The 11676-nt window shown below is 65.4% G+C and overlaps 2 protein-coding genes across 8 annotated transcripts in view; one reads left to right on the forward strand and one right to left on the reverse strand.

The window, feature by feature from the left end:
- Positions 1–3131, forward strand: part of UBA7 (ubiquitin like modifier activating enzyme 7) — a 45547-nt gene extending 42416 nt beyond the window's left edge. For 5 of the 6 annotated variants that reach the window (XM_073352654.1, XM_073352658.1, XM_073352655.1 and 2 more), the window contains 3 exons: positions 1200–1301; positions 1810–1985; positions 2787–3131. In XM_073352654.1, the coding sequence (XP_073208755.1) occupies positions 1200–1301; positions 1810–1985; positions 2787–2922 (414 nt within the window). In that variant the 3' untranslated portion in view covers positions 2923–3131. The remainder of the gene's footprint in view (positions 1–1199; positions 1302–1809; positions 1986–2786) is intronic. The other variant, XM_073352657.1, reaches the window with a different exon arrangement.
- A 540-nt stretch (positions 3132–3671) lies between these two features.
- Positions 3672–10451, reverse strand: INKA1 (inka box actin regulator 1). Of its 2 annotated transcripts, none has more exons than XM_073352661.1 (2): positions 10273–10451; positions 3672–4632 (listed from the first exon to the last, which is right to left on the reverse strand). In XM_073352661.1, exons 1-2 carry the CDS (start codon positions 10321–10323, stop codon positions 3751–3753), a joined length of 933 nt encoding a protein of 310 aa, XP_073208762.1. In that variant the 5' UTR covers positions 10324–10451; the 3' UTR covers positions 3672–3750. The 2 variants fall into 2 exon arrangements, with proteins under 2 accessions (XP_073208762.1, XP_073208763.1); XM_073352662.1 differs by lacking the exon at positions 10273–10451 and adding an exon at positions 7026–7908.
- Between the last annotated feature and the right edge of the window lie 1225 nt (positions 10452–11676).

Raw genomic sequence — 11676 nt, forward strand, 5'->3', positions numbered from 1 at the left:
AGCCCATGAGAACTCCTGCCTCCACCCCCCCAGGCACTCCAGTCATCTCCCCTTTGGCAGCCTCGTGTGCCCCGCGTGCTCTCCCCACATCTGGGCCGCCCAGAAAGGCCTGGCTTGTTGGCAGTCAGAGCCGCCCCTGGCCCCAGCTGGCTGGGTCCTGGGCAGGGCAGAGACGCGCAGGCAGAAGTGGCTGATTGTGTGTGTGCGGGGGGACACTGCCTCAATGGGGCTTTGTGCAGGGCTGCCTGGCCCAGCCTCTCCAGAGCTCAGCAGCTCAGACCCCCACCTCAGCAATGCTCATAGGGGAGCTATATGCTTGGGCACAGCCCATGGCGGAGGGGGGTTGTCCTCTGTCCCAGCCTGGCCAGCCAGGGGCCCCAGCTCCCTGTGGCATGAGCAGAGCTCGCGCCCAAGTCTGCTTGGAGCTGGGCTGTGCCCTATCCCCTCCCTCCAGTGCCCCCCCCCCCAGGCGTATGTCCTACCCTGACCTCTGCATCCTGCCCGTCCTCATGTGAGGGGCCAGGGGGGCTGGGCATGGCCCCCATGTCCTAACACTGCCGTACCCGGATGCAGGGTCCTGTTTGCACTCGCCCTCACTAGCCAGAGGCCAGGACTGGGACAGGCATCAGGGAAGGGAGCTGAGTGTTGGATTGGCCAGGGAGGCTCTGGACCCCACTGCCAGGATGTGGATTTTCTAATTCACATTCTGGGGTGATTTTGATTATTCTGAAAAGGAGGGAATTGCAAAAGGGACCATCCAGGCAAACCGCCCCCCTGGCTCGGCTGGTTTCCCTTAGCTCCGACCCGCAGCCCCTTCTAGCCCAGCCCTGCAACTTGCCAGCTCTGGTGGTGTCCCTCAGCCCCAACCCGCAGCTCCTGCTAGCCCAGCCTTAGGCTCCCTCTACAGCTCTGGCAATGCCTCTCACTCCCGACCCACAGCCCCTACTATCCCAGCCCCGAGCTCCTGCCAGCTCTGGCGATGCCCCTCACGACCTGAAGCCGTGTATTAATGGGCAGAGCAGGGAGAGATCCGTGTGTCATTGTTGAGGGGAAGTGCCATTGTACATGGCCATGCACAGAGCTGGTGCTCAGGGGGAGGGGGAGGAAACAGATGGGGAGACCTGGCTCCCTGGCCCCATGGTGGCTCTAGCGGGGTGTGGAGACATGCTGACATCAGCCTGCCCTTGTGTCCCCACCAGTATGGCCAGGAGACGTGGAGCTGCTGGCATCGGGTCGAGGTGCCTGGGATCGGCGCTCACGGGGAGGAGCTGAGCCTGCAGGAGCTCCTGGACCAGCTGCAGGTGACCATCCCCCTCTCTTCCCCCCCACCAGAACCTGGGCTGGGTGCGGGCTGTGGGAACAGGCCTGTGCCCCCCCCCACATCCTGCTGAACCCCCACTTTCCCTCTGTAACCTGAGCCCTGTCCCCACTGCCTAGGGGCTGTGGCTGGGCCTTGGGGAGTCTGCCCCCACCCAGGGCAGGCACTCACCTCCCCCAGCTCTCACCTGCCCCCTACCCAGGTCTCTCTGGGGTGCCCACTGCTGGACATGGCTGCTTGGGAAGGTCTTGGCTTGCCCAATTTCTCCAGACAGCCCCCTGCATGCTGGCCTAGTCCGGGCACATCCAGTCTGGGACTTATGCTGGGGGGAAACGCGCAACGCACTTCCGGGAGACATGCCCACCCCCAGCTGGGACCGGCTGGACCCTGGTGCTCCCAACGACTGGGGGAACAGCCCCGTCTGTGGCTTGGGAGAGATCCGGGATTGGGGGAGACCCTCTACTTACACCTTTTTTCCTATTCCACAAAAGCTTATGGGAAGTGAGCGCCCAGTGCTGGGCCTGGCACTGACCTGCCCCATCCCTGACGCCCCTCCTGCCTTACAGGGGGTGCACGGCCTGCCTGTGCGCACAGTACTGTGCGGGGTGACCATTCTCTATGCCAGCTTCTGGGCCAAGCAGAAACGTGAGGCACAGCTCGCCCGCAGGTAGGTGCTGTCCTGGGCCTCTGGGCTGGCAGCCGGCCCCCCTCCGGCCCTGGGCTGGCTGCCCTCCCTCTGCAGGGGGCTGATGGGCCTGCAGCAGGGGGCATCACCCCATGAGCCCCCATCCCCAGTGAGGTCCTGGGGGCCAGCACCAGCCCCTGCGTAACCCACTGCCCCTCCTCTGCCAGTCGCCAGGACTCCAGCTCCCCGCTGCCCCTCCCCGCTCCAGCTCTCCCTCCCTACTGCCCCTCCCCCCTCACCCCCACTCACCAGGAGTCCAGCTCCCCCACTCCTCCGACAGCTGGATCGCTGGCCGGTCTGACCACCCGATAAACATCCTGCTTCCTGCACCGGGACCCCCTGCCCGGCCCCTTGCTGGCTGTGCTCTGCAGAGAGGCCCCGAGGGCCAGGTGGCATTGCCCTCTGGCCTGGCCATGGCAGCTCCTCTAGCCAGAGAGCCCTGCCAGTGCCCCTGGGCTCTGCGAGGAGAAGGACTGGGGCCAGTGTCAGCACGGGGGGAGGAGAGAAGGGCTAAGGGAGCCTGGTGAGGGGCAGGCTAGCATGGGGAGCCACTCTGAGCTTGGGCTGCTGCCCCGGGCAGGCTAGCTGGACGCCCAAAAAGAGGGGCTCTTCAAACCTGGCTCTGGGTGCTTGGACTGCAGCTAGGGCTGTGCCCACTGGCACTGCCAGGTTTCCACTGATGCAGGCTCGCCAGGGGTTTGACTGGCATAGCCTCTGGGCACATACACTGGGCCTGGCCCCTGCTGGATGCCCTGTGGCTTATTCACCCTTCCCCTTCCCTAGACTGATGCAGCTGGTGGGCGGCCCCCCTGGAGGAGCCTGGCAGCCCCCCCGCATCCTAGTGCTGGACCTGGTCTGCGAGGACCAACAGGACGACGACGTCTTACCGCCTGTGCATGTTCGGCTACCCTGTGGCTGAGTGAAGCCTGCTGCCAGGCACCTCCCTGGGCACAGATGGGCAGTGGGGGCTTGGCTATACGCTACAGGCCCCCTGAGATGCTCAGCAGGACGCTGGCCCGCTTCTCACCAGCCTGGCAGCAGAGAGCCCAGGATGTAGATGGGTGCACTGGGAGCGAGGTCTGTCCCCGGCCCCCTACAGCTAATAAACCCTTGTCCCTGTCAGTAGGAGCCAGAGGACCGCTCATTCCAGGGGGTGAGGGCAGTGCCCCCATCCGTTAACTCACTTGTAATTCTCCTGCTGAAATGGGGAGGGGCATAACAGGTTTAATAGCCCCACTCCTTGGGATAGACGTGGGATAGTCTGGCACCAGCGCCAACTCTGTGCCACAGATCGAGGCCCAGCCTGGTGCTGCCTCAACCATGGAAGCTGGGCATGGCAGCCTCAGGTGGGCAGGGCCAGCACAGCCTGGCACCCCCCACCGGCAGCTCCAGCATTTTAATAGGTGCGTCCTGTGCGTGCAACATGATTGTGTAGCACACAGTGCATGTGTGCATGCATTGATTATTCTGTGTGTGTGGGTATGTGCACTGCGTGTGCACCATCTAGGTGAGCCAGGCTCCCTCCCCTGCCCCAGTGCAGGCTGCAGCCACCCAGGTGAGGCTGGCACAAAGCCCCTGGTGAGGACAAGAGCACACTGGGCCAGTGATGGGCTCCGGCCGTGCCCAGCGCTGCCTCCCCTCCCCCAAGCGACAGGCTCTGGCTGCGCGTTCCATACAAAAGCCGTTTATTTATTTACAGAGCTGGGTACAAATGCAGAGCTGGGACAGGAATGCGCTGGGGGCGGGGCTAAATGTAGCCAATGATGTCATTGCAGATGATTGGCTGCCGGCTGCGGCTGTTCAAGAGGGCAGCGAAGCGGGTGCAGTCCGTGGTGAGCTTGGCAATGTCGCCATGTGACTGGTGGAAGAGGGGCCCCTGCGCCCGCCCACCTAGGCCCCCTGGGCCGGGGAGGTGCTTGGGGCTGGGCTGGGGAGCGGCGGGGCCCTTGGGGCGTGCCAGGCTGGCCAGCTTGCGCCGCACATTGCCCGAGAGACTGAGCAGAAAGCCGTGGGGCTTGGCCAGCCGGTGGGGCAGGGCGCTCTCCTCAGGAAGGTCCATCCAGTTCTCCACCAGGTCAGCGAAACAATTATCACCCAGCACGAGCGGCTGCCGGTTGCGGCTCTGTGAGAGCAGTGCCACAGTCCAGTCCTGCGCGTCTGCCGACTCCAGCACCCGCCACTGCTCCAGGCAGGCATCTGAGGTGGACTTAGGCCGGACCTGCCGGCCGGGGGCCTGGCTAGCGCTGCTGCGGAGGAAGCCCCCCGTGGAGAGCCTTTGTGCCCTTTGGCAGGGGGGCGGGGGGTTCCTGCGCAGCACCAGCCCCTCCTCCTCCCGCCACGTCCCCCCTGACACCTCCGAGTAGCCCGAGTCGAACTCCAGGCTCCTCTCACTAGCGGGCAGTGCGCACTCCTCCTCCATCAGCTCCAGGCAGCAGGCTGAGTCTGCCTCTGAGACGCCCGATGCCCGGTTCTCAGCAGGCCGCTCCCAGCAGGGCTGTGGGGGAGCTGGCACGGGCTTGGGGGGCCCCAGCCGTGGAGCTGGGCCTGGCACCCGCTTCAGCTCGTGGAGAGTCCGCATCATGCCCTGCATCTGATCCCGCAGCGTGTCCCCCGCCGCCTGCAGGCACAACTGTGGGGAGAGGAACATGGTGATGTGATCGCTGCCCTGATGGACTGGCCACCCCGGTAGCATGGCTGGCCCATACCCCATCTCCCTAACAGCTCCATTCCCCACCTCCAACAGTCCCATCCCCACAACAGCCCTTTCACTCATCATCTATCCTGACATCTCCAACAACCCCATCTCCCCAGCAGCCTTGTCTCCCGTCACGCGTCCCAACACCTCCAACAGCCCAGTCCCCCACCTCCATCAGCCCCAGCCCCCACCTTCATCAGTCCTGTCACCATCCCAACAGCCCCATCTCCCTAACAGCCTCATCACCCGTCCCAACACCTCCAAAGCCCCATCCCCCGCCTCAGTCAGCCCCATCAATGTCCCAACAGCCCCATCCCCCGCAACAGCCATCCCGACACCTCCATTAGCCCCATCCCCCTAACAGTCCCATCCCCCACCTCCATCAGCCCCATCCCCCGCAACAACCCTGCCACCCACACCTCCAACAGCCCCATCCACCACCTCCTTCAGCCCCGTCCCCCTCCCAACAGCCCTGTTCCCCACTTCCATCAGCTCCATCAATGTCCCAACAGCCATCCCGACACCTCCATCAGCCCCATCCCTGTAAAAGCCCTGCCACCCATCACCTGTCCCGACACCTCCAACAGCCCCATCCCCCGCCTCCATCAGCCCTGTCCCCCATCACCTGTCCCAACACCTCCAACAGCCCCATCACCTGTCCTGACACCTCCCACAGCCCTGTCCCCCCAGCAGCCCTGTCTCCCATCACCCGGCCTGACACCTTTAACAGCCCCGTCCCCCACCTCCAGCAGCCCCGTCCCCCACCTCCAGCAGCCCCGTCCCCCACCTCCAGCAGCCCCGTCCCCCATCACCTGTCCCAACACCTCCAACAGCCCCATCCCCCGCCTCCATCAGCCCTGTCTCCCATCACCCGGCCTGACACCTTTAACAGCCCCATCCTCCACCTCCAGCAGCCCCGTCCCCCACCTCCAGCAGCCCCGTCCCCCACCTCCAGCAGCCCCGTCCCCCATCACCTGTCCCAACACCTCCCACAGCCCTGTCCCCCCAGCAGCCCTGTCTCCCATCACCCGGCCTGACACCTTTAACAGCCCCATCCTCCACCTCCAGCAGCCCCGTCCCCCACCTCCAGCAGCCCCGTCCCCCACCTCCAGCAGCCCCGTCCCCCATCACCTGTCCCAACACCTCCAACAGCCCCATCCCCCGCCTCCATCAGCCCTGTCTCCCATCACCCGGCCTGACACCTTTAACAGCCCCATCCTCCACCTCCAGCAGCCCCGTCCCCCACCTCCAGCAGCCCCGTCCCCCATCACCTGTCCCAACACCTCCAACAGCCCCGTCCCCCCAGCAGCCTTGTCTCCCATTACCCATCCCAACACCTCCATCCACCGCCTCCATCAGCCATGTCCTTCACCCCCAACAGCCCTGTCCCCTCAAAAAGCTCTGTCACCATCCCCTGCCTCCAGCAGCCCCATCACTGTCTCCCCCATCCCAACACCTGTCACCCTGTCTGCAGTCCCAGTACTCTCCAATGCTCTCCCTGCACCGGCCCAATGGCAACAAGGGCCCCAGGACCTAGGATGGGAAGGACACTCAGGGGTTATCGGCCAGGCACGAGGGCAGGACCCAGCCCCATGAGCCAGGTCATTCCATGGCAGTGACCCGGGTGACTGGCTATGGGACACCAGTGACCAGCTATGGGACACCAGAGTGCCCACCCCATCCACCCCACATATCTCCTGCCCCATCCCCATGCGCCCCATCCACCTCCCTGCCCCCTCCTCATGCCCCCCAAACACCCTCTGCCACCCCACACCCACCCCCCGCCCTGTCTCCTCCCCCCATTCACTCCCCGCCCCATCCCCTCCTCCCCCCTGCCCCCATCCACCCCGCTCCTCCCATCCACCCCATGTCCCGTCTCCACACTCCCCATCCACCCCATGCCACCTCATGCCCCATCCATCCCTCACCCTGTCCCCATGCCCCCATCCACTCTCTGCCCTGCATCCAGTCGCACTCCATCCTCACCCCCCATTGACTCCCTGCTACCCTACACCCCCGCATCCACCCATCTCACTGTCCCCACACCCGCTGTCCCATCCCCATATGCAACCACAAGCTCATATACACCGTGCCCCACTATATACCCTCCTCTGTATACCCTCTCCATGTCCTTCCCCATACACCCCCTGCCCTTTCTCCACACCCCCCATAAACACCCCACCACCACCTATACACTCTGCCCCAAAAACACCCCATGCTGTGTCGTCGCCCCCCCTCCCCCCTGTGCTCACCAAGCACCGGTTGCAAGGAGCCTCCCTCTGATCCCCATGTCACTCAGCCCCCAGGAGAGCCCCCAGAGGACTCACCAGGCTCTGGGCTCCCGGACAGCGAGGCCAGCTGGGCCCAGGGCCCCCAGAGCTGGGGCTGAGTCCCTGTCCCCTCTCTGGGTGGCCACAGGGGCTGCCCTAGGAGATGCCGGGGTCCAGCTGGGTTGGGCTGGGCACTCGAGCAATGGTCTCTGCAGTTGCAGCAGCGTCTGCCTGGGCTGGGTGTGGAGCTGCAAGGGGGAGATGCACATGCAGGGCTCCGCTGCCTGGACGTGCACCCAGCCCCAGGGCACCACTTTCCTGCTGCTCCTGCACCGAGCTAGCCCATCCCTGCCGCGTGCTGCAGCATGTCGGGGTGAGCAAGCAGCCGCCCCGCCGCGTCGGCAGCTACATATCCAGCCCCAGCCCAGCCGCTGGGACATGACAAATAGAGATGGCAGCTGGAGTTACACAAGCTGGGCCTGGCCAGAGACGCTGGGTGCCCAGAAGAGTCCAGCACTGGGGGACAGAGGGAAGGGGCACCACGTAGGCCTGGCCCGGAGCGGTATGGAGGGACCCTGGCTCCCACCAACCCCTGGGAATTCCTCAGGGCAGGCATGTACCACTAGCGAAGGGCCATGAGCCAGGGCCTGGGGCAGCCAGGGGCCATGCTCCAGTGGGCCGCGTCAGCAGCCCAGGGCAACATGAGCTTTGGGGGCCATTGGTGCTGTCCCACACAGCCAGCGCAGGCATTGGGCCCGGGGAGGAGGGAGCTGAACTGCTCACCAGGGCCAGGCACACACGGGGCACCAGCCACACCAACTGGCACCCTCGGATGGGACCTGCTCAGGTCCCCTTGTCTGTACCAACCCCTGCAGTCACACCCAGGTGGTTGGACAGACATCAGGGCTGGGGTTGCCCCACGGATACACACGAGTGTGCCAGAGCTGGGAACTGAACCCAGGAGTCCGGACTCCCTGGCCTGGCTCTAACCACTAGCCCCCACTCCTGCCCACAGCAGGGAAGCAAACCCTGGAGTCCTGGCTCCCAGTCCCACCAGGTACAAAGAGCAGCGCGCTGTGTGGTAGGTGGCCAGCAGGGACATGCCGGGGCTGGAGTGCCAGGAGCCTCGCCAAGGGCAGGCCGTGAGGCCATGAGAACAGAAGGACTTGGGGCCTTAACAAGGCGAGCCCAGCCTGAGAGGCTCCCTAGTGCTGCCAGCTCTGTGCTTTGGGGTGGGGCTCCTCCTGCTTCCAGCCACCCCCACATCCCACCCTGCCTGCCAGCCACCATACCTCTCCCCCGCACGTCCCGGCTGAGGGCGTCGCTGCACTTCCCGCAGGGAAACACTAGCAATTCAGCCCCAATGCCTGCTGCAGCCCCGAGCCCGGGAAACCTCCTGCACTACTGCACCACAAGAGCCTGCTCACCCAGTCGCCCCGCGGCTCCAGCCTCGTGTCCCCAGCTGTGAGTGATGGCACCACAGCTCGGGCTTAGTCCCTTTGTCCTAGAAATGAGTTGGTGACTCCCACTTGCTGGCTGAGGGCAGCTGGGCTGCAAGGCATGGGGTCTGCATACTGGCCTAGGTCTTGGGGGGCTGGATGGACCCAGGGCATGTGCAGCTCCAGGGTCCCTGTGGGCAGTGCTGGACCCTTTCTCGTTTGCTCCCCAGCTCTTCTAGGCCACACCAGCCGAGCGGAGCCCTGCAGGGGGTGGCTCAGGGAGTTGGTCCCAGCAGCCTGGCATCCAACATGCCATGAAAACCATCTATCATCCAGCTCCACCAAAGCTTCAACCTGAACAGGGGCCAGGTTTGCCCAGAGCTGCTGGAGGATTGAGGGCATCGGGGCCACATGCTCCCAGGGGCCAGGGAAATCACCCTGCCCAGTAAGCAGACCCAGGCGGGCCCAGAAACAGCAGGGCTAGTGCCAGGGGCCCACTCCCATAGCAGAGGCCATGCCCAGGGCTCCGGAACTGCCCCAGGATCTGCCCGTTCAGCCCTAGCACCAGCCCCAGCCCGGGGACATGGCAGACCCTACAGGAGGGAGACATGGGACCAAGTGACAGGGCCAAACAGCACCTCTGCCACGACCAGTCAGGGCTGAACCGGGGCCAGCTTGGGCAGATTGGCTCCCCCAGCTCTGATGTCACTATCCCCTCGGACAGATTGGTTCCCCCAGCTCTGATGTCACTAACCTGTCACCCAGCAACCAGTTGTTCGGCAATCGGCACTTTCTTGACATCAGATATAAAACAACCAAAATGGCTTCCTGTGTCAGCCGCCTGTGAAGGAGGGAATCCTGCTGCTCCTCCCCTGCCCACAGGGACCACCCAACCCCGGACACCGAGCACACGCGCCTGCTGCCCTGTGCGGGTAAAGGTGCCTGTGGGTGCCCGGAGATGTGGGTGGGTATGTGTGCACAGCCCTGCCTGGGGACCCTGCCCTGCTCCAGCACTGCCCACCCATCCTGGGCCAAAAACCAGATTTTCAGATGTGCCCAGGGATTTGGGGAGCCCTGAGATTAGCAGCGGGCAGTGCTCAGGTCACACAGGGGATCAGGCCCCTGAGGCCACCAGGGGTGGGTGGGTGGCTGGGGGAACTGTGCCCAGGTCACACAGGGGATCAGGCCCCTGCACCCGGCCGGTGGGGTGATCAGGCCCCCTGCAGCTTCTCATGTCAGTCCCCAAGTCCCTGGTCACATTTTGAAATTATGGCCAAAGAGTCCTCCAGCCGCCAGTTACTGCAAGTGGGTCACACTCTGCCCCCACCAACGCCCCCAGTCCCCCACCCCATGGCAGGGCAGCCCAGCGCCCACCTCCCTGGGGGCAGCCAGCCCCTCCGTCGCCTCATGTATAGAGGGCAGGGTTCGAGCCGGGCTGAGTCCCTGAGCATGGAGCCAGCGGAGCAGCAGGGGGCTGGGGGCAGTCTGGGCCCTGCTTGGATCTCGGGGATCCCAGAGCCGGGCAGGCCCAATCGCAGGGGCTGAGGGTAGCTCTGGGCCAGCACAGCCCGTGGCCCGATACTGTGGCCTGACTCTGGTGACGCCCAACCTGAGGCTGCCCGGCCCCGCGTGCAGCCCTGGGCACAGGAGCGGGCAGGGCTGGCATGTGCCCAACGCGGGCAGCCAACCGAGCCCAGCGGTGCTAGGCGTGGTCCGGGCAAAGCCGAGCCCCGATACTCCGGGGACGCCCCTGGCCTCTGCCCTGCATCCCCAGCGCCCTTCCCCGGGCTAGCCCCGCCGCTGCCAGGGGGAGCCGGGCTGCCCGGCCGCACCCGCTGTCCTCCGAGCCCGGCCAGGCCACTCACCACTTCTGCCCGGAGGCGGCCGAGGGAGGCGTCCAGCCGGGCGCGCCGCATGTCGGGGGGGCTAGGCGGGCAGCCCCGGTGCGCGCAGGGAGCCCAGGGCGCCCCGCCAGCCCGGCGCTCGGCGCTGGCCCGGAGCTGCGAGCTGGATCCCAGGCGCTCACTGTCCCAGGCCCGGCCCCCGCCCCGGAGCAGCCAATGAGCCCCGGTCTCCCCTCGACCTGGGGGCCGGGCCGGGCCAATGGGAGGCCTCAGTAATGTGATTCCCGGGGCGGCGGGGGCCGGAGTCCGCTAGGGTATCCCCTGGGCCAGACGGCGTGAGGGGCCCCGGCCCCTCCAGCCCTGGGCAACCCAGACACCACGGGCATCGACCTCCCCCTCCCAAGCCAGAGCACCATGGGCACACCAGCCCCCCAGCCTCGGGCACTGCGGGCACCATCCCTCCAGCCCTGAGCACCAGCCCCACCCAGCCCAAGTTGCAGAAGGCACCAGCCCCCCAGCCCAGTTGCAGAGCTCTGGGTGGGTGCTGGGTGGTGGGCGCAGGGGACAGGCAGTTGCAGAATTCTGGGGCGTCGGCGCGGGGGGATGAGGGGGGGACAGGAAATTGCAGAGCTCTCTGTATGGGGGGGCTGGGGGGTGGGCACGGTGGGGGGACAGGAAGTTGCAGAGCTCTGGATGGATGGGTGGGCACAGGGGAGACAGGAAGTTTCAGATCTCTGGGTGGGTAGGTGGGTGGACAAGGGGGGGTGCGGTGGGCATAGGCAGTTGCAGAGTTCTGGGTGGGTGTGGGGAGGTGCAGGGGGGGACAGGCAGTTGCAGAGGTGTGGGTGGGGGCTGGGGGGTGGGTATGAGGGGAGGACAGGTAGTTGCAGAGCTCTGGGGGGGACAGGGGTTGGGTGCGGGGGGACTGGGGACTGAGCACAGGGTGAACAGGCAATTGCAGAGCTCTGGGTGGGCAGGGGCTGGGGAGTCTGGGGATGGGCATGGTGGGGGGTGCGGGAGGGCCATGGGGGGCATGCAGTTGCAGAGCTTTGGGTTGGTGGAGGCTGGGGGTGGGAGCAGGGGTGTGTGGAGGGGAACAGGTAGTTGTAGAGCTCTGGGTGAGTGGGGGAAGGGGGGTGGGCACGTGGGGGACAGGCAGTTGCAGAGCTCTGGGTGGGTGGGGGCTGTGGAGGCTGGGGGTGGATGCGGAGGGCACAGGCAGTGCCCGACTGGAATCTCTGGGCAGTCCCCACAGAGGGTGCCCACACTGCACGTGCTGAGATTGCAGGGCCAGCTGCTGGAAGAGGACCAGGCTGTCCCCTTTGGGGGAAAAGGGTGGTACTCTGTATGCAAATCGCTCAATAAACTAGTTTGCATTTTGGCAAATAATTTGCATATTTGTATATGACCCTAAACTCCGTTTAC

This window comes from Lepidochelys kempii, chromosome 7, assembly GCF_965140265.1.
Source record: "Lepidochelys kempii isolate rLepKem1 chromosome 7, rLepKem1.hap2, whole genome shotgun sequence".
In the NCBI taxonomy this organism is placed as follows: domain Eukaryota; kingdom Metazoa; phylum Chordata; order Testudines; family Cheloniidae; genus Lepidochelys; species Lepidochelys kempii.